This window comes from Bombus pyrosoma, linkage group LG7, assembly GCF_014825855.1.
Source record: "Bombus pyrosoma isolate SC7728 linkage group LG7, ASM1482585v1, whole genome shotgun sequence".
Lineage (NCBI taxonomy): Eukaryota > Metazoa > Arthropoda > Insecta > Hymenoptera > Apidae > Bombus > Bombus pyrosoma.
Window position 1 is genome coordinate 18,283,412 of NC_057776.1, and position 22,489 is coordinate 18,305,900.

The 22,489-nt window shown below is 39.2% G+C and overlaps 2 protein-coding genes across 8 annotated transcripts in view; one reads left to right on the plus strand and one right to left on the minus strand.

Annotated features, from left to right (window-relative positions):
• The window catches only part of LOC122569616 (mannose-binding protein C-like), a 202,486-nt gene that overhangs the window by 119,970 nt on the left and 60,027 nt on the right, over positions 1–22,489 (plus strand). For all 7 annotated transcript variants that reach the window (XM_043730912.1, XM_043730918.1, XM_043730913.1 and 4 more), the window contains one exon: positions 10,047–10,328. In XM_043730912.1, the coding sequence (XP_043586847.1) occupies positions 10,047–10,328 (282 nt within the window). The remainder of the gene's footprint in view (positions 1–10,046; positions 10,329–22,489) is intronic.
• Positions 1,167–5,244, minus strand: LOC122569611. Its single transcript, XM_043730894.1, has 5 exons — positions 5,018–5,244; positions 3,256–4,311; positions 2,681–2,848; positions 2,280–2,612; positions 1,167–1,485 (listed from the first exon to the last, which is right to left on the minus strand). The coding sequence occupies exons 1-5, from the start codon at positions 5,242–5,244 to the stop codon at positions 1,167–1,169; spliced, it is 2,103 nt and encodes a 700-aa protein (XP_043586829.1).

Consider the following 22,489-nt stretch of genomic DNA (forward strand, 5'->3'; position numbering starts at 1 on the left):
TTTAGACGTATCTGTACGAACCGTCAAATTACGCAAGAGAGTACGATCGTTTAGAATTTCAGGATTAAAGAGTTTAGGTACGACGAGACTCTTCGGTTCTATGATCGCGTTGCCTTAAAAAAATACTTCTGGTACAGGCGACTATATGAAATACAACGGCGCTTACTTCGCAACTTGAAAAACAAATACACACGCAAGTGATTTAATGACTTAGTCGAGCAGCACTTTGTATCCTGACGCAAAAGTTTCTGACATGTTTGTACGTTGCGAAGAAAGAAAAACGAACGAACAGAGCGCAGAGATGGTTTGTATTGGAAGGTGAGATCGATTGGACTTTCACGAGTAAATGGAGTTGGTAATTAAAAGGTCGCGACTCCCGTCGACGCGTGGCCAAACGACAACGACGCCCAGTTTCTAATTAGAGTGCCACGAACTTCAGGCTGTGAACGTGTCGAGAGCCTGTAAATTTAGATCCGCGGAGAACGGGAAGTGTTCGTTGCGGCTCGTTTGATTTCCGGTCAGAACGCAGGTGACCCTTGCTGTCACCAAGCTTGGAAAGCTTCGGATTAAATGAAAGTTCGAATGTCGTTCATATCATATTCGTCAAGGGTATTCTGGACATTGGAAATTTTGTTTTGCCGACGAATATTTCAACGCGATATCTCTCTTACGATGTACAATTGACGATAAGTATAATTTTAACATCCAACATTAGCCTATAGATAGGACAATCTTTCTCATTATGTATTAATTTGCTATTTAGTAGTAAGGTACCTTGCTCAGTTGCGTCGGTTGCGTTGCTTTGTAAGCTCCCACAGTTTGATACCAATTCGAAAAACGTACCGTTCGCAATGAACAAGAAGAATGGTATTGGAGAGTCTAAATAGGAACAGAGCCGCCTGAGATGCCGGTCGGACGTGCGTATGCTGTCGAATCGCTAGCGGTCGCGGTAGTCATCGGTGATCCATGTTATTAAATTTGTTTAGAATTATTAAGATAAGATCAATCGGATGGACCGAAAAATTGTCAACAACGTGAATGAACTAGGCAACATTGTCGAGAAAGAGGAGTACAAATACAATATAATATTTTGCAAAAATTAAATGTTACATGGTGTTATATATTGTCAGCGTATTTTAATTAATTTCGATTTCGTTATTATTATTTCATTTGGCTCTGCTTGGCGTCACGTATTTCCATCGATGTCTTTCTGGGCTAGGAATGTAGCTAGGACTGAGACTAGCTTTACCCTTTTCGTAAATGAGATTATCCGAAGCTTTTCGAAAGATGTATGTCGACAAATCCAAACTCGCGTAAGCCGTTTTAGAACAAACTGCATCACGACCCGATACCAGTCGATGTAGCTGCAAGTGCAGTGGAAGTCGCCTCCTTCGAACGGGACAACTTCTCACTGCTCGTATTACGTAGACGTATTCTGTCTGCGTTGATTTGCTCACCTGGTTCTGCCGATCGGTCGTCAACATTCTAGACAACATAAATGGTATTCTTAGGAAAGGTTTGAGTAAAGCGTTAAACAATACCTTGAGAATTATAATTATACTGTAGATGTCTATACACATATAGTGCCCACGAAAAGTATTTGATTACCATCGCATTTGTTACAGCATTTAAGTCCAACTTAAATTCTTTGTCGTTTGGTAGAATTTTCATACGATCGGAAAAATGAAACGTAGAAGCTAATAAAGATCTTTCGAATGGAAAAGAAGTATGTACAAATATTCGCTGGAAACACTTTACTCTCGACAATCTGTTGAAATTTAAATCTCCCAGCAATGCATAAACATTCGCAGTCTAATTACAAACCAAAGCGACGCTTATTCGAGTTTCAACATTAGAAAACTACAGATCCACCAGATACACAATTTTTCCAAAATATTCGCAACCGTCTAATTTAAACTCGATTTTCCATTCCGAAGAATACACGAATCGAATAATCGTTGTTTTATGTGCGGTTGCCCGAATAGAAAATCTGCGATTTGGTCGGAATGAAATTTTTAAAGGACAAGGAGAATCGCGTTAAAGCGAGATAGCCGGCATAAAGCATAGAAATTTTGTCAGAGCGTCGACTGTCTGCAGGCGTGTCAGGAGTCTCTGAATAATGAAAGCAGCGTCGCGAATCGACGATGTTTTCCCTATGTTCCGCGCGCGACATCAAACTCGCGCCTGAATACGTTTCCGGGCGTAATTTAAGGCTGCCTGGGCGTGACGCTGGTTGGTAAATTCCAACGGGCCGTTAAATAATTCGTCGAACAACGTACTTTGTAGGCCCGATCGATCGTTCCGCCACGGCGTCCCTCAGGCAAGGCGCATTGACTTTTCTTTCCAGCTGAATATTCGAGTGGATCTTGCAGGTGCTGGTTGCCATCGAATCTATCGAGTCGCGTGCACGATCGACCAACGTCACGTCGTTCTGTACGTCGTTCTTTGAACCATTTCCATCTTGTTCCGCGTGATCTTGGCGTTTCGCGATCCTTTCGTCGACTATGGCGGATTGGCTGTCTGACGCGTTGTCGATACTACTCCGCAGACTTTCCTCCAGCTCCAGCAAATCTCGGAAAAACGTTTGGCCTTTGACGCCGAACAGACCTGTTCTGAAACAATTGCGCGTGTCTACCGAGCAACGATTCGAAGAAACAAAAGGAACAAACATCGAAAATACCTGTTTCCGTTGTTGCGCCTTTTTCTTGCGAGTACGTTCTCCGTATCGGAATGAGACTTCTTCAACATCGCCTGTTCTTTCTTTCGATGCCTCTTCAACTCCATGACGATCATACGTCGAACGATAACGTTCAATTCCTCCTCCTCTTTGCCGGAACTGGTGGCGCGTCTGTCGAGTATTTTTTTCCAACAACTTTCACGTGTACATCGTTTTATGATGTGTGTAATTATACGGTATAAGGAACGAACGAAAGCGTAGTGTTTTTAGAAATTTAATGCCACGGGTCGATGACATTTCTGCAATTTGCTTTTCCCTTTCGAGAAAACACGGGATTACCGAGTTACTACCCGATCCAAATCAATCCGACGGATTAGAAAGCGTTAAATAATATACGAGGACAGAGCGATGACATCGCGTTCGCGACAATTCCGGTCGAAATCGTGGAAAGGATGAAACTGTAGTTAAAATTTCAATCGTGTCGTTTCGATTGAAATTTCATTCATTTCGCGAGTATCGACAACGAGTATCGTACAATCGTAAAAACACATCGAGTATTCTCGTTCTAATTGACTTACGATCGGCTAAAGAAAATCGTAGATTCCGTTCTTCTATCCTCGTTCCTCGTCGAATTCTTCTTTGGAGACGATCCAACGTCTTCCTCTTCATCTTTGCTTCGAGATATCGCACTCTTGCTCCAATGAAACGCAGATTTTTCTTCCGTACAATTTGCCTCGCTTTTTGGGTCTATTCCAAACTGTTCGTCGAAATAATCGTCCTTCCGCGTACGCGCATCGTCATCCTTACCCGTTGCCTCGCAGAACGAAAATTCCTCGAACGTATCAGCTACCTTCGCAGGATTTTCATTTTCTTTCTGTTCCACCTCCGCGAATCCTTTCGATGCACGAGCGGTTTCCTTCGATGCATCCATCTCGAAATCAACTACCTTTTCGTTCGGAAGTTGCTGAGAATTTTTCATGAACGCGACGTCCTCTTGCAAGATCGAAACGAGAAACTTCTCCGCCAGGGAACGACTCGCCGTCGTCTCCGAAGGTATTTCATTTCTCATCTCGAAATTTGCCAAACGTTGCTGCGAATGTTCGCCGTCCCTTCCAATTTCTAAATGCGCCTCGAATTTATACGACGAACGAACCTCGTTGTTGTTCGGGCACGTATTCTCGTTCTCACGAGCAAACGCGTCCTCTGCATATCTTTCCACTCCTGGAACCACGGCAACGTTTTTCATCATAGCGTACTCGCTGAGTTTGCCCTCGGACCAATCTATAAATTTCGACGAGGATGTTGCGCAGCTTTCTTGGAACGTTGCATCGTACTGTGAATTCTTTCCCTCGCTCGTCCACGCTTCCACGTTTTTTAATTTATCGGCTGCTGCGTCGAAATTCGTTTCGAGAGTGACGTCGTCGTTCGAGCTTCTATCTAAATAAACGTCCATATCGTTTCTAATATTCGCCCCGGTGATTTCTATCGAGATGGAATCATAACGACGCTTCTTTCGCTTTTCCAAACGACTTTTCAAATTCTTCCAGAATGATGCACGAATATCTTGAAAGATCTCCTCGAGTAGACGTTTGACTGTGCAAGGCTGGAACTCCGGTCGCCTATGCAAAGCAGATCTCTGAGGAAATTAGTCGATTCTTATCGAAGTTAACTGTCTTTCGAAATAGTAAGAGGAGACAACAAGAGTATTCGTTTATACGTATGATACAGTATAAAAATAATCGAATTTATTCTTGAAGAGATTAACGAGCTGTTAAATTAATAACAAAATAGATATATTCGAACGTATGGTTCTTATCGGAATTAGCTATTTAAATTAATCGATAGCAAATCCAAGAATTCTCTTATATTATTCAACGATCGTCTAATCCAGCCTTATAAATACGAACAAGCTTCTATACGTCGATAGAAATACGCGAGTATTCCCTCGTACGATAAAAAACCATCGAGTGAGAAGACAAGTATGCAACAATCTGGAAGTCAGTAACGCATATCGGATTGGCCGACAAAGCGATTACTCATCGACCGTACGCAATATTCGTTGCACGTAGAACGAAAGTCAGCGTCAACTTGGAAATTGAATCGAATCGATCAACCTTTTCGTGATTATTCGATTTGACGGGCCGCGATTTAATTACTTTTTACCATGGTCGCGGAAGTAACGGATTCCGCGTACGAAAATTCATCGGAAAATAACGGGAGGTGGGTCGGGAGCGCAATCGGCGCGATACAATCAATTAAATTCAATTACGAGGTAGCCACGCGTACGAACGAGCTTGCGCGACAAAATCGACGTAATTACGCTGGTTCTCGACAGGAGACCTGGTCAATAATTGATTTCCTCCGCGCCACGAGACGCTTCCCGGTACCAGATGATCCGACGTCGATTTCTTCCACCTTCTTCTCGACTTGTTCACCTCGTAGATCGATAACAACCTCCGGACGCTCGACACGACCAGCAAAACGTTCCACGCGAGGACAGCGAGCGAACAGACGCAGATTAGTGGTAATATCGAGCTCTCGTATCCCAGGATACTTGACATTCGCATAGTAGCAGAATTATGCAGCTAACACGATCACGAAAACGAGAATTTGTGCATGTTATCCTGGCACGTGCTCACTCGCGCATCTTTACAATTTTCTTCTTTTCGTTACGTTCATTCTTTTCCTAATGAAATTCAAGTAATTTTCTTTCCACGAGAGATTTAGGTTACCGAAAGATCCGAATTTTGCGGTTGCGACCAAGCGATTTGCGATTGTTTTTTGCTTTGTCCCGCAATGTTCCGGTTTAGATATACCTACGCGAAGTTTGTTCGTTTCCAACTTTTTGATCGTTTGGTATTTTTTCTTTTTTTTTTTTTTTTTCATCCCTTTCATTGTGCGCGCGTGACTTCCGGGGGGGCGGCACAGTCGGGAACAATGTAAAAGTGGAGTAAGTATAGCATTTGTAATTTGAAACATGGCTCGACCGTGGCGTAGTTTGGAATTAATTTCCCGGAACCGCTCTAAATGCATTTTCGTTGCAAATATTTTTCGCCGACGAATATGAACGCGAATATTCAAATGCGCGGGAATTAAATCGGTCGCGGTGCATCAAGGAAGACGAATTTCGAACACGTTCAATATATTGGAAGATACAATTTTATGCAAACAATATTTCGCCTCAGATATTAAACGACCCAGCCTCTAGAATTGCAAATGTGCTCGATGTTAATATGTATGGCATCGTGGAATTTAATATGTCGTGTCACGGTGATTTTACGGCAGATACGATCGGGTCGTGACAAACCCGATCCATTACCACTGACAACTGTCAACTACATGTTTAAGGACTCAATGTCACGAAGTTCGAGGCCACGAAACGTAATGAGAACGGCGTTATGTTACCGGAACTCGATACGAAGAACGCGGACTCGTAAAAGTTTCGTATCTTTTGAATTTCGTTTTTGGAAATTAATAGCTTCTAGTATTTAATAATTGCAATTTAATAATTTTTACATAGTAGACATCGTACAATAAATATCGCGTCAGCCTACTGTATCGTAAATCGTAAAATTTCATGTCAACACGTTTTACATTACGTTAATATATTGAGCAACAAAGTAGAATTGAATAAACTATTGACTCAGCTCGTTGGAAATCACTGAAATTTCTTCCGATATTTTTATCGTCAATTTAAGTTCTCCGAAATTTAACACAAATTTCCTCAATTTCATTGAACCTGATCGTAATAGTAAGAAAAAGGGTCACCTATTCTATCGATCCATTATCCAATAGTCCATCATTAATAATTTACTAATTGCATAAATCTTTAGGTTTCTAGATCAACACGTTAGATACCAACAACGATATCGAGTATCGTGTGTTCTTAATTAATTATTACTTGACCTAAGTTCCCTATAATTTATAGATATCAAATTTACAAATTTCCCTAAATTGTCACGAATCGCCTATAATTCGATAAAAACTTTCCACGTGTTATCGAAATCGATCAGGATCGTATCAAAAACTAAATACCTGTAGCGTTAGTTTTATTTAATAAACTGGACGAAATCCATACAAAATTATATCTTCCAAAAATCGAACGTTCCTTTAAACCATTTAACATGAAAATGTGAGAAAGTTGAACGAAATCTGTCCATAATAACCGTTTCAATCGCGATATTTCGTCCGCAAATAAAGATAATGTATCTATCAAGGGATTAAAGGCGAATCGGGATCGCATCGTATCACGTTCATCGATCAAACGTCCTCGTTTCTTTCTCGTCGACGAGTATTATCTGAATGAAACGGTGCCCAGCGGTATCGAGCATTGGTTTTTCACCACTTCCTATCCACGAGTGGTGTATCGAGTATCCGGTGCACCCTTTAATTCGTACGCATCGCACGTATACGTGACGTTGACGATTCGAGGACGCCGTTGAACGTCAAACGCATGCCCACGTTGCGAGGACTCTCTAATGGAGTGTCCTGCCAGGTCGAGTGGCTCCGTTGCATATCATTTACCTTTACGAGCAAACGCAGTTACACACTCGGCATAACGTCGATGCTTTAATCACGTGATCCTGATTCTCGGTTAGTCGGCTACGTTTCGACCAATCTCTCTCTCTCTCTCTCTCTCTCTCTCTCTCTCTTTCTCTCTCTCTGGAACATGTCGTAAGTTACCGCTTCGTGTCACGTTCATCCTCGTGATCCTCTATAAATAAAGTGTCCGACGATTTTATGCTCCGTTGCCGGTCGATCTCACTGCTATTAGGCTTCGCAAGATCTATGTTCACGACGCCTGCAATTAGTAGACTGCCAATGTTTACGCGAATTTACGTATGTCCGTACAATTTAGTTTTGTGAATGTAATTCGAATACAGATTTGTTTGACATATCAGATATTACGATTGAAACGCAGATACTGATGCAGATTTGTACTTCTGCAAAGGGAACCAGAGAGATGGAACCCAAGCTGATATTTGTTCCACGTATTAAATGTTACGAGGAATATTCTATTTGCGATATTTCACTGACTTTAGACGTACATTTGGCAAATTTTTACATTTTTAAATATCTCATAAATGTACACGCGGCCTTAAAGGAATCCAGGAATATTAAGTAATATATATTTTTGTAGAAAGAATCGAATTACGGCGTACATAACGTAATAGCCGATTATGAAAACACGGATTAATTGGAAACATTTGGAAATGATCTCTTACAAGAGTGATCAACAGGCAAGAATAGAAACTAGGAGAAATTACGATACTTTTATTCGAAAGTCCCTACTTAATGCTGACACGTATACTTACGAAGTAACTCAAAATAATCTTCTCTCGTATGAAAATAAAGTTACTCCGATGACCGAAAAAATCGAATATACGATTGCAACTGGAATCGAGGTCGAATCATAAACTATTGGATTCCGACGATGACCTACCTGTACGGGGAATTTGGTGAAAGTCGTACCGTAATTTCGTATTTGAACGCGAAGATTTTGAGATGCTGTGCAACAGCAACGGATTAAATAAAGCGTGCTTATATAAGTCACGACGAGTATCTTGGTAATTGTTCATGATTGACGTGCATCGATTAATAGTGATTTGAAGTACCTCCTACGATAGAAATTATGCTTTCCTTCGATAGATCCGATAAATTATTCAGATCCTATAAATAGAAATCGTGTAATTATCACAATGAAGCTACATCGAGTACAGTTGGCTTTGCAATGGGTGCCACTAGGTCAACGTTAAAAATACAGCATTAAAAATGACAAATGGATCTGTCAAGATATCAAGTCGGACATCGTTCCTCGATGCCCTGAAGCTCTAGCATAGACAACTACGGATATTTTTAAAGAGCTTTATTTTCTACCAAACAACATTCTCTTCCCTTACCATCGAAATGGTTGTTACTTGTGTAAGCTTCTTACGCGAATATCGAGACTTCTGTAAGCTTCTATTCCTTTCCATTCGCAAGAAGGTGCATTATTGTTTCAAGCTGAACGACAACGATACCGCAGCAGAGAGATGATCGCGCAACGACGAACATCGAGTCGATACTGCTTCGACATCAATAAATTTGATATTTGAAACCGTACAAATTCAGAAACAAGGAAACAGAAAACTGATAAACCACGATAAACTTGCTCCATTGCAACTTTACCAAAGGAAATCTAACGCGATAAAACTAGTCAAGATCGTCCTGCATCACCACTGTACATCCCCCATCGTCGTGCGACAACAGCGAACAATTTTCACTCGGATTATACCAACGGATAAAGAGAAATATATTAAAGACACCGCGAAAGGAAGAGAGATGGATCAGCGTAGCGACGAACGGGGGAAAAGCGTTCCCTAAGTGACGACATTTTCACAGAATGTTTCCCACAGCTGGTCAAAAACCCGGAATAGAAGAAAGGAAGACAGAGACGCGGGAGCAGTGTATTACTCCGGTTCCGTGGCCCTCTTAGGAGCTCTTAGCGAGTCGTACGAAAAGTTTCATGCATACGAATGTACGAGAAACTTTAGATGCACGGTGTTCCACGACGTATTTGGAATTAAGGCGGAAGAGCAGCAAGAGAGAAAACGAGAGAAGAGGAACAGGTGAGAGAGAGCTGGAGAGAGAGAGAGAGAGAGAGGAAGAGAAATAAAGAAGGAACACGTAGATATTGGAACAAAAGACGATATAACGTACATTATTGCTTTCATAAGTCGTTACTTGTCATTCGGTAAAATTGCACTTTTTTAGAATGGCACTGTGCAAGGATAACGGATGGACAGGAATGCATGGAACATGAAAGGATAATACAAAAGTACATACAGTTTCACGAAACTACATACACGGTGTACATAAAGTTTCGTTCCACGTTACGACAGATGTATCGAGTTTTAGTTCAAACGAAAAATACTTCGTTGGAATGTATCGAACGCACCTTGAAGTGTCTTTAAAATTAAGTTCGACGAAGTAGGAGCGTAACTGTGGCGTGACACTGTAAGAAAGGAAAGAAGGACAAACGGAAAAGGAAGAAAAGGAAGGGACGATGAGTTTTGCCGCGCAGTCGGTGGACTCGTCGACAAAATAACCCAACAGATCCGTATCTTAGATGCCGAAGATAACGGACTCAAGTCGGAGAATGTAGGAGAAGCGTTTGCGAGAATTGCCTTCGGTGTATATCTCTCTGGTGACTGAGAGCGTCGGCGTACAATATAAAAATGTATCGAAAGAGAACGAAACGGAATAAAAATGAAATAAATGAATTTAAAAAAACAAAACGAAATAAAAAAAAGAAACAAAAAAAAAAACACACACACAAACGCAAGGTAATTGGCCTGATTACGAGAGCAACATGATTTCTGTCTTGCAGGCGGCGCGGAGACAGACGCGGTACAGGCGATCTTGGCCAGATATCTTCAGAGGCGTCTTCAGGGGTCGCAGCTGTCGACGCCGCCGCCGCCAGCTGTCCTCTTCAGTAGCAATAACCAGGCCAGAATGAGGCATGCTCAAAGGACTACCAGCAATGCGTTGCCGAGGAATGTCAGCGAGAAAGAGAGGAGGGAACGCGTGGAGGATTACGAGGATTACGAGGACGACCTTGAGGGTTTCGAGGACAGTGAGAGGAGCAGGACCAGATTCGATCTCTTCGCCGGTAAATCCTTGAGCCCCGCTCATATTCCATTTTTCGGATCATTTCGTGTCTTGATATTTTATCACTCGAGTATTTTATGATCTTCGGATAAGCTTTTGTAATGGCCTTCGGTGAAAGGGAATTATAGACGAGAATATGTCTACTGTATCTCGATGTTCGATCAGTATTTTAATTTAATAGGTCGGCAATTTTAAGGACTTCCCGTTCGATGAATTGAAAAACAACGACGTTTTTGTGTTTCCCCGATCATTGAAAATATGCAGCGACTTTTGGTAAAATTAATGCCGTTTTTTATTCGTGTTATTATTAATTTAATTATAATCAACTGTGTGGAGTATATTTAGGTGTATAATACAAGTCGATAATTGTAGTGCTAGCGGTTTACAGAACACGTGTTAGGAATGGGAATTAAGACTGTAGGTTTTAGAATACGTTACTTTCCTACGTTGCAGCACATAGTTGAGGAGGGATAATCACATTAGCACTCGGACGAGAAGAAAGCGGAGTTGCACGAGGATGTGGAATTTCGGACAGAAAGTTAGCCTCGTAGCGACTAATTACTAACTGTTCCTTCTAATTACCAAGGGTTCATTCGCGAATCAGTAATCATCAATATTTTTCTTCGCCTTTCGCCAAATTTTTGATCAGTTCAACTGTCACGTTATAGCAAAATTGATTTCACATCGTTGTTTACGTTATTCGCATAAATATTGTAACTATTAGACTACGGATTGTCACACATTTATGCACATTATGCGTTTAAAAATTCATAGAACGCATACGACATGCAAAAATAGAGTACAAAGTAACGAAAGCAGAATGCTCGCTATAATTTTTACTTAGTAGATGAAGGAAATCTCTATCAGATTTTTATTTCCTTACCCGCGTTCAAATATGAAATTTGATAAAAAATTACAGTCTAACGATTACATATCGTATATCAGCTTAGAAACAATAGCGATGAGATTCATATTCGCCGCCCATAGTTTGCTTACTAGTTCGTGTCGATAAATGCCATGCTTGCCACGTTACTTGAAGTTATCGCGGATTCATTTACGCATTGACGCCAAGTTTGAAGCCTGTGCATGGCTACGTGATTACTCTTCTGCAATTACCACGTTTAATCCGGTTATACCGTTATTTAGCCAGCCATTCCTGTTATTACACGTAAAATACAAGGATGAACGGATTATCGAGCGAACCCGTGTGTAGCTATGCAGCACGGATAATCAAATAAAACGACGGCTAATCGGACAATCGAAGATAACGGGCGATACCTATCCAACGACGCAGACATTGCTACTATTAATATCTGGATATTCGAGCAGGCCTGTTATCAGCACCCGAATAACGCTTTCTGATCACTGGCCTGACTGATCGTTTCCGTTTGAAACGATTTGAAATTGTTCGTTGGCCGGTCATCTATATTCGTTTGCTCTGTTCCTCAATGGAATTATTCTGTTATACAGTTAGCTTGTCTATTTGGATTTGTAAAATAATGTTGCAAATTGGAAATGGAACGAAAATTTCTCTATTTGCAAATGGAAAAGATTGATCACTATCGCGCGTGATATAGTATGGTTTTGCTTTTTGGTACTAAAATGTTCGAATGTTCGTTCTGTGTGTCTCTAACTCTAAGTATCACTGTGTGGATTTTCGTCTCGTTCTTCTTGCTGGTGATGTATCTTTTCGATGTATCACTTTTAAAGTATTTTTATATTAACGATGCTTTCATACCTCGAAAGACATTTTAAAAGTAACGATGCGAAAATCGTTATTTAAAAATCAAATATATTTTGTGCTGCATCTTATTTTTCCTGTTCTTGGTGCTTGCTTCGCCGTATTTTATCGGATATAAAAGAGAAGAAGTTTCCGTGTAGAAGGCAAATATTATCTAAACTCTCTCTTATCTTTCAATTGTCTGCAACGAATTCTACGTATACGAATTTCTTATATTCGATCACCAGTTATCACTAAAAATTGCAAAATGAAAGATCTGGAATCTGCTGCTTTCGGTTAGCGCGGAATTTCGCAAGAAGGAAGAGAGGTCATCGCTGTCCACCGTCTCGAAATTACTCACCTGCCGTGTGTAATGCGATGACAAGGGTGTAGAGGAGCGTGCATTGACGTCACAATGCTACACGCCTCTGTTCGGAACCGTTCTGATCGTGTCGAATCGTTCGACAGTAGAACACGTCTGCCTTGCTGGCTGCGCGCTTCAGATCTCTCGCGCCTCTCAACCCGGCGCGAGAATGCTTTCGTCCATCGGAAATGCCGGCTGTTCTTCGCGCCGTAACGTGTATTTCTTGAGTAGTTTGGATTTTCTAACACACCTCGCGTCGACCTGCATCGAGATTGAAATTCTACTTCAAGGATTTCTCGAATTTCTCGAGATATATAGGAAATCGAAGAACATGGTCTAAAATTCACGAAAACGAGGAATGTAGGAACGTAACCACTTCTTTCTTGATTTTTTATTATCAAAAAATTGTAGTAAATAATAAATCTTCATTCTTGTCATTAGTATACACCGTAGTATATTTTTTAATAAATTTATTTCGTGCACAGAAGATGAAGTCAAGAAGATTGTACTGTTGTATTTTTATTATTAAATTCTTTTCTTCCGTTCTATGAATTCTGAATGGTAGATATATTTTCAACAATGCGCCTGCCGTATTTTTTAGTACTAATTTTATACTATTGTATCATAAATTAATTGCGACAGCGGAATAATAATGATAATAATAAAGTGTATACTGTACACGACTACGTACAGTACCATAGTAAACAGTAATAACAATAATAATAATAGAACACGTACAGATCATGTTTACATGTAATACTATAATGTGACACACCGTGAAGTTAATCGACTGACCCCTTAATTTGCATTCCATTTCCAAGTGGTAAATTGTAATTTGCAGAAACGTTTAAAATGTCATTTCACACTTTACGTAGGTTAGAAGCAAAATTGTATAATTTCAAACGCGGCACTATCGTCGTTTATAAACTGAATTAACAAACTCTACAGAGTTTTAATTACGGGTTCTAACGAACCGACACTATTTACCGTATCTTTCAATTCTACACATTTAGTTTATTTTCCATTTTCATCAAAGTAGTTGTACGAAATTTCGTGCAACTAATTCCGCCAGCATTTCGTAGTCGCTGGTTGCCACAATTCGCATTCAATTTTCATAAAGTTCCTTTGTAGTTGCTGACGAGACAAACGGTGCACTTCATCATGGAAAAATGAGAATTGAAACTTTCTCTTTGTCTTCCAAATTTCAGACTCTCGAGAAAGTTTGCGACATCGTGCTAAGTCTTACGTCGAAATTCGCGTCGTGCCTTGAATCTCGCACAACTTGAAATTTTACTCCCTCCATTCCTTCGTATGATAATTCTTACATCGAATAATATAACATTTTATAAATATTAGAAAAATTTCTCTTCGAAGTTAACAAACGAAGATCGTTGCCTTCCCAACGGATACGATATAACAAAACATAATTTGCGAAATTTTTTCTTCCTTTAAATACTACCTTCGACACATATGTTCATGTGTATAGCAATTAATTTACTAGACATTATCGCATTATGACACCGAACTAAGTTTTACGGAAAAATATCTCGATTTCATACTCGGGCAATTCGGGTTCGATTTCAATGTTATTGAAAATATATGGAGCTTGTTCAAATCGCGTGTTCCCTCGTCTCTTTCGTAGGATCTTCACGTTTTTATTTTGAAGACAAAAATTCCAGATATTTGCCAAGTTAATAAGAAGGATGAAGATATACGGAGATTGTCAGAGTTGGAACGATTTAAAATCAAGACAAAAAGAGGAAATATAAATTATTAATACACTGCGAATTTTTATGCATTTACAAAAGCTTGCAATACATTGATATTATAAAGTTGCAGAAATGCACGAAATTTACATAATATGTAAAAATATCCGAAATATCCTGATTTCTATAATGCTCGCTAAATAAAACAATGTTTTACCAGGGCCTATTTTTTAAATTATATTCTCGAAAATATGAATTTGCATAAAAATTCACCGTCTAATTAACAACATGTGTACGGTTACAGTCTAATTACAAATATATTAAGTTACATGTTAATAACATATTAGAAGTTCCTAAATTTTGCTTTTAAAATTCTCTCGCGTCTCTCAGTTTCGCTAAAATAGCGGGAACCGTCGAAAATTTTTAACGAGCCAAATTCGCTAGATCGGGACGAAAGCAAAATTTTCAACAAAATCTGCTTTCCTTCGTGCACCGAAAAGCTGAAGCTCGATCGAATGACCGGTGTACAGAAACAGAACGGAAACATGAATTCTACGACAGATTGACACGTATGCAAACGTGACATATTGGACCTTTTCTCTATTTTTTCTCGTTTTATTTTTCTATTAACGAAAACGTTTCTCTACGGCCACCCCTCGCCCTCAACTCCTGCCGAACGATTTAAAGTTCGTGTGTTCGATATTTCAGCCGAGAGCCTTGTCGTGCTTTTAATTGAGCGCAAGGGATTTCGATATTCGTGCGATGCAATATGCAATCGAGTGAGCCATCCAATCGAATGGTCACGGGTCGTCGATTGCATCGACGATGCAACGACAGCCAGGGCCGACTTGTTGATAAGTTTTATTTGTTGCTCGTCAACCGGTCCACGCTTCCCCTTTCCTTTGTCCCCTGTCTTCCAATCGGGCTAGATTCGACGTTCATCCAATTAAATGTTCGCGGCCTGTTTCCCACCCGTAAACCATCGTGCAGCGATTTCTCTTTCCAGCTTAACGTGCCCGTTCCATGGCAAATCGTTTAATTACACCGGTGTTTGTTAATGTCCAGCAACACGGCCTGAAACACGCTTTGTGATAGTATTCGCGAATTCGTCGATCGGACATAAGATTACGTTGCGCTAGGTTCCTGCACGATGCAACCAAATTTATAGAGTTTAACAGCACTATGGCTCGTATAATATTAAAACTGTTGAATTCTTTGATATAAAAGTGAAACAACCAAAGGTAAATCAGCAATAACGATGAAGTGTGCGATGAAAGAAATGTCGTTAGTTTGGTTTCTTATACGTGTAAATATATATGAGGATTATATAGATCGTATGATATAATGTAATTATATAAATTACATTATTGTATATTTTATTTAGTTTTACATGATCTTCCTCTTTCGTGTTTGCACCAACTTGCGAACTTTTGCGTTAGGTGTACGTGGAACTTTAAACAACGATGTACTTACATATCGATTTTAGTCTAAAATTTAATATCTTTCAATTTCCTTACGTTAATTCAGACATCAGATAATTATCTTTCTTAGATAATATAACTTTTTCTTCATTTAGAGATCATCTTTCCTTTTTTGTATTACTGTTCGTGAATCGCCAAGAAGAAAGAAGCATCGTGCATCAAATAACCCAACAAAACCTGATCTTTTCCTGATATTTTTAAAGTTTGTTCTGTGTAATTATGAAATTAGAATTTCGCGGCGTATGAAATAAATTTTGTCTTCCTTCCGATTCCATTACTACGTCAAATTTGATTTCACCGTTGGAAGTGGCGGAAATATAATTTTAACCAGACGAGGGCAATAGTATTGTACGCAAAGAATAAGAGAACGGTAGAAATTCGTGGCGGATTGCAAATTCGTTTCTCGGGACCGTGCAAAGGAACTGTGTCAAAAGTGTTTGCAGTATTTCGTTCTCCATCGCTTGGAAGTTTCCTTTGGCCCGCGGCGGCTCGGAAATTAACAGATATGTAGGCGTGTTTGCGGAGCGGGTAAAAGTCGCGATGAAACACGCGGAAGAAGCACGAACTTTCAAAGACCGTTTCTCTTCTACTTTCGGGAATGATTGGAAGGATCCTACGCTTTCAACTCGGCTGATATAAATTCAATTTATATCTTCCAGTCTCGAGTAAAAGCACGCTGTATTTCAAATTCATACAATTCTTTTCATAAGGAATTTGAAAGGATGAAATTAAAAAAAGAAAAAAATTCTTATTCCTCGCGAGAGAATAATTAGACGAAAGATTTACTGCTCGTGGCTTGAACAATTTACAACTTCATAATTTTCATAAAATATCTTTACGAATTAATAGTAGTTGAATTTCGCGTTGATCGACTTTTAAAGCGAATGTACATTAATTTGTACTTAGTAGTTTACATTTTTCCGATAAAGCTTGGCAAACTCCTCGGTAAACTTTCGTAATCGATGTTACCGATCGTATTATGCGTGTACGGTTCTCGTATATCGCATCGAAGTTTCGCATCGACAACTTGATACTTTAACTACATTCTACTTAAAGTTGGCATTGTTAGATTTATAATTTAACGCTATTAATATCCTATCGGATAGCTAGTAACGTGATTGTAAATTCCAGACACCCGTCTAGCAATGAAATCAGCGTACGAATTAATTAAAACTCGATCGACGGTTTTATTTGAAGGAACACTCGTCATTGAACAGCAGACGCTTTGAAGTATCTCCGTACTCGAGTCGATTATTCTTTAACAATGTACGTAAGTACACGTGGCAGTGCTCATAGTCCTCGCATAGTATCTATGGATTTCCGATCTTAATACGCTTGCATACTAATCATTACTCGTTACTGGTTCAATTGCCAGGACAGTGAAAAAGCTATACAAGGAATTTTTCCTTTAGAGAACAAGATACAAGAAACACAAAAAATGATGCGCACAGGACATCGTATTTATTAAAATTTTTAATCGCCCTTTTACGTGTACACGTAATAATTTCGTAACATTTGAAAACATACGGATGTTTTTTAATCGAGGCTTAACATCACAGGCGTTTTTCCGAATTAGAAAGAGTTCTTTGCTCGTACAAACGGATTTATTCTGTTCCGAATTAATTTAAATGTCGTGTGATAAACACAACTAACATAGCGGAATTAGTAATGATTCTACGATTCTTTATATTATGGAGAAACTTCGATATCAGAAAGATGATCGTTAATCAAACGTGTGTATTTCCTGTACTAACAAAAATATTCATGAATCGATCTCTTCTCTATTAAACCGGATTAAACAAAACGCCAATATTTCATTCAAACGTTAAGTTTTGCTGTGTTTATTCGTGCATCGGGGAAATTTTAATCGAATCATCGATAAATTCGTGTTTAGGAACAAATTGTTGTATGTTAATATCTGACGATTAATCTAACCGGTTGTCAGCATCTTTAGAATAGCTAACTCGATAAACACGTGGAAGATATTCGCTGTCATCTAACAGAATGCTGGTATTTATTGCGTTATCGTGTCACATTAATTACATATATGCCAGAGCATCGTGGAAATTGCATATTTATAAAATGACATTTCACTGTTTATTATATGTGAGACAATATGTTGCATAATGCAGCCTGAAATTAACATATCGAACATGTATTCTGCTCAAATAAATGCGAAACTAATTATCCGTTATCGCTACGAACCTTCATCTCGATCGACGCACGAACTAAATGTGTTTTCATTGTCCTATTTCGTTGATGCATTCGATTGCGTATCAGGCGATTCAGAACGCAAGCTCGAAAGAAATATGGTATTTCGTAAAGTTACAATTTACAGGATTTATGGCATTGGAGTCTTCGCGTGTCGTATACGATAGAATTAGTATGGTTTTAGAACATAGTTTGGAATAGAATCTCTAAACTGTGTAATTTCAATCTTTTGCTATAACATGCCGTTTAATTTTCTTGTTTCATCTCATTATTTTTCGCCTGATTTTCTTCTCTTTTCAGATAATATATATATCCATGAGAATATTTCTCCAAATCTACCTCAACGTTTAATGAAACTTTATATGACATCAAAGAGTAATTTTTAATTTACATCTCTCACGATTATGAAAATTAATATCGTAAATTTCAAAGGCATTTTGTGTCCAACAAAATGAAATTTACGTTTATCAGAGAGCAGAAAGAATACGACACATATTTTCCCAAACCGTCCGATCGCGCACGTTGCTTTCAAAACGTATAATATTCCGTTTCTGGCAATGTTTCTTCGATTTTTTTTATATTACATTACCGTTTCATATGCCGCTATTTATTTATTTCTGCGTAGAACGCGTTCCTCGGAATACACCAAGTAAATAATTTCATAGGAGATATATTCCCATAACTGTGGCGGCCATTTACGAAGCTACGGTGCAATATCGCGAGGTTGGTCGAATTACGTACAACCGTGCACGCGTACGCACACGCCAGGGGCAGTCAGATCGCGCAAAATAGCGATGAAATTTCGAATAGAGCCGATATCTGTTCATCACCTGTCAGCTGTTAGACCTATCATATCGTTCCGTCGTTTCTTCGACATTTGGCAGGAATTAATAATTGTCCATCCACGCGCATAATGCGCTCCAATGCGCGTTCACCATTCCTCTGTCCCAGATAATAACTATTTTCTGTTAGTCCAGTATACCGTTCACCGTCTGCTTCAATTTATTTCGAAATATTCCGACGACAATGCCCTCTATCGCTTCGCTCCACGCTTATTTGATTATCGCTTCGAAGGAATTTATTTAGCCGAACAGCGTTATTTTGTTTGACATTTTGCGCGCGTGATGTTTCGTTAGAATCTGTTTAACTCCTTTACAAACTCAAACACTTTATACTAAACCGCTTTTCAAACGTTCATTTTCTCATGCGTTTCTCCGTAATTAAAAGGAAAATTATTTATTTTCTTTATCGTATTGTACGCTACAGGTATGACTATTCGTAGGAACACTTAACTCTAGTTTATCATTAATTTTGACAATACAAAGTGTACGTAGAAAGTATATTTGCATTTACGAGAAATATATTTTCAATATTGATCTTCTCGAGTACCTTGAACTATTCTTTTATCAACTTCTATACCGCTTCTGTCTTACGTAATACCAAGTATATTACGCAATACCTTACGTTAATATTTGTACCTTCGTTTTGATCATTCAACATTCAATATGCATTGCCGTTAACGCAACTATTGCTTCTCGGTATTATACGTTTCAATCGTTCAATGTTTGTCATTCGATCAGAAGAACATAAAGAGATAATAAACTTGCAATTAAATACTGCAGGAAGATTATCTAAAAGAAAACATTTCTGACGAAAGAAGATGTGCAACTGTAAAGACGGAGTATCCCAATGCGGAGTATCAAGACATTCTTCGTTAACTTACGATGCTTACAACCTACCTAATTGTATTAGGTTGTCCGAAAAGTTTCTTTCGTTTCACAAGGAAATAATAGACGCACAATGTTTTCTGTTTTATATCAGTTTATTGAATTATGCACGAACGTAATAATAGAAATAGAACGAAATAGATCATATATAATTCAATGAAATAATATAAAACGGAAATTGTCGTTCATCTATTATCACCTTATGAAACGAAAGAAACTTATCGGACAACCTAATACCTACAACTGCGTCATTGCTTATTCAATAAATTTGTGTAAACTTTAATTCGGCGAACGTTCGGCGCGCAACAGAAACTCAGCGCGTACATTTTCAATCGATTCATCTATGAGCCGGTTGACGGTGCACCGTTTGCGCTAAATAATTCGAATCGATGCCGCGATGTTTACAATCTCCCAGGGATTAGTCGGGGGAAATAGAAACCCGATCGAGCGAACGATCGGAATGCGGCTAAACGAATTTCATTGGGTCGTGTTTGGATAAATAATCGGCTGTCGTGGGTTTCGCGAGAGTCGATGTAATTCGATTGGAAATACAAGTCGCAAATCTATGTGGTCGTGACACGACGCTTTCATCAGGAAGTCCGCGAATAAGAAGGACAAACGCGAGATTTCTATCCCAATATCGCACGCAAAAGCGTGTAAACAGGCGGCCAACGGATTTCACTTCGCCTCCTTTCCTTTCTCTTTCTCCTCGTCCCTCTTTTTCCCTCCGTCTAAATCTCGAGCTCGGACCCTTTGTTCGTTTGCTCGAGCTCGGGAAACCTTTTTCAACTTCCAGATCCGTAGCAAGTATTTTGGAAACCTTCGCCGATCTTAGACTTCTCGTGAACCTTTCTGGAAAAACTTTTTACCTTCCGCTCGAAGCCCTGTTGACTTTTAGAAGCCATCCACCGGAAAATGTTCCTATGGCGCACTTTGTCGTGGACAAAATCACGTTCAACTCGGTTTTAAGAGACTCTTACGTCGGAAAGAAGATTACACTTTCCGAGCACCAGAATCCTTCAGCTGAATTTCTTTCTCCGCGATTCTTCGAGACTAGCTCGCCCTCGCACCTTCGCCTTTCAATTAAACACGCGACTTGTAATTCTGTTAATTTCTGATTTTATCGTACGCGTGTATATCTTATTTGGTGTAAGTTACGTGCTTCTATTTTCTGTTTATTTCATTACAAATCTATTATTCTATTATATCGTCTCGTACCTGTCTTATAATTTAAATAAAGCAAAGTTTATCAGAATTCTCCGATAAATACGACAATATTCTAACATTTATGACCCGCCGTATATATTCGAAATTTGTCACTTTCTTCTGTACTCTATATGCTCAGTAACCAATTTTTCCAATCATTTATTCCGTGGTCTTAAGCAAATAACGTTTGATACTTTTAGAATTTGAAGTTTCCCGACCATCTAATCACTTTCGAAAGTACAGAACGCGTATAACTCGTGAAACTTGAATCACGCGCGCGGTTACAAAGCGGATAACGATTCGATTACTCATTGCCAGTCGAGGAGCGTCCACCCATGAAGGAGGCGGTTCTTGAAATCCAGCTGAAGCTGTTTCGAACTTTTAATCAGTTTACATGATTTCGCGGGAATTGGAGTTTCCGTGGGCCGCTATAAACGCTAATTAAGCCGTTTCGCCGGCTAGGATGCATTGTGTTCTCGCGCGTGTGGCGCAGCCTTGTCGCTTTTCGCCGCAATCACGGGATTTAAACGCTGACGGTTTAATTAGGGTTACACAGTTTTGCCTGTCGAAATTAGCGCGGCTGACGTCGCAGGTACAAAGGCTCGCGGGACTAACGCGACCCGTCGAGGGCACCGTTATTAAAATTACGACACTTCGTATTAGCGACGACGTTGCGCTACAGAGTCGCTATTCTGGCAAAATGTACAGGGTGGTCCTTTTATCTCGGATTTCTTGATATCTTACAGCCGAAGAATCTGTTGAAATGGTCACCACTTCTAAGAAAACTCTACATCTGGCCTTGTTAGTTTTCTCAAGCACCGAAACCATCGATAGCGTATAGACAAAAGATTGCGACGAAGACAGACCATAAACATTGACTTCGGGGTTTCCAGTTATAGGGTAACGCTGCTAGCGTGCGGATCTGCACCAGCTCAAATAATTATTTCGTAATTGTACTTTCACTTCTGTATTTCAAATATGTCTTTCTACCTTACAATTTATCCACACCTTTCTCTCTTTATACGCCAAATAACCTCAACAGAATCGAAGCAAACGAGACTGTGAATGGGAAAACTAAAGTTCCATGGGAAACAACGTTTCGATTACCGAAATGTTATTCATTGACAAAATGTAACAAAATTTATTTATTTATTACTATGTTATTTTGTATAGCTTCGCGATGTTTTCATTTTAATAGTTTGAAGATCATTTAACTAACAACAAGAGGAATTTTATATTTTAGAAAAGGCTGCAAGTTGATTACGTAGTTTCTTTAAAAAGCTTATAAGTATTATTTTTTTATTTGATGGAATAATTGATTCATCTACGCACATGTTCAAGGCTGAGAGCAACTGGCTCATAGCACTTACAGTCTAATTTAGGAAACTGAAGAACACGAAATGCTAAAAACTACATGAATTATTATAATATCCATATTTGTTGATATTGGCATTGATATGAATAACATTTTTAAAGAGCAAGATTTCCTTAAATGGCACTTACAGTCAGTTTCACCTCCACTCTTCAATTATGTAGTTATTTTTCTTGGTTAGAAACAACAAACTCGGTCGATGATTCACGAACTTTCCTCTCAACACAATTTTTATGTTCTCCCTGTCCTTCACGGCTAAGTCCAATAAAATTAAAGTCAAAATATCTTTACGACTTTTTTTAAAAAAACCGTCAATGGCCTAGAAAATTGGAAAAAATTGACCTTTGAGAGGAAAAATCCTAAACCGTGATATTC

Bases quoted from the DNA above. Each gene is read 5' to 3' on its own strand.
- LOC122569611 (XM_043730894.1), bottom strand. From the start codon at position 5,244: ATGCGAATGTCAAGTATCCTGGGATACGAGAGCTCGATATTACCACTA. The intron at 4,312-5,017 runs GTCTCCTGTCGA...ATTTCCTCAGAG, and splicing joins GGAAATCAATTATTGACCAG to ATCTGCTTTGCATAGGCGAC. The intron at 1,486-2,279 runs GTACGTTGTTCG...TATGTTGTCTAG, and splicing joins CGATCGATCGGGCCTACAAA to AATGTTGACGACCGATCGGC.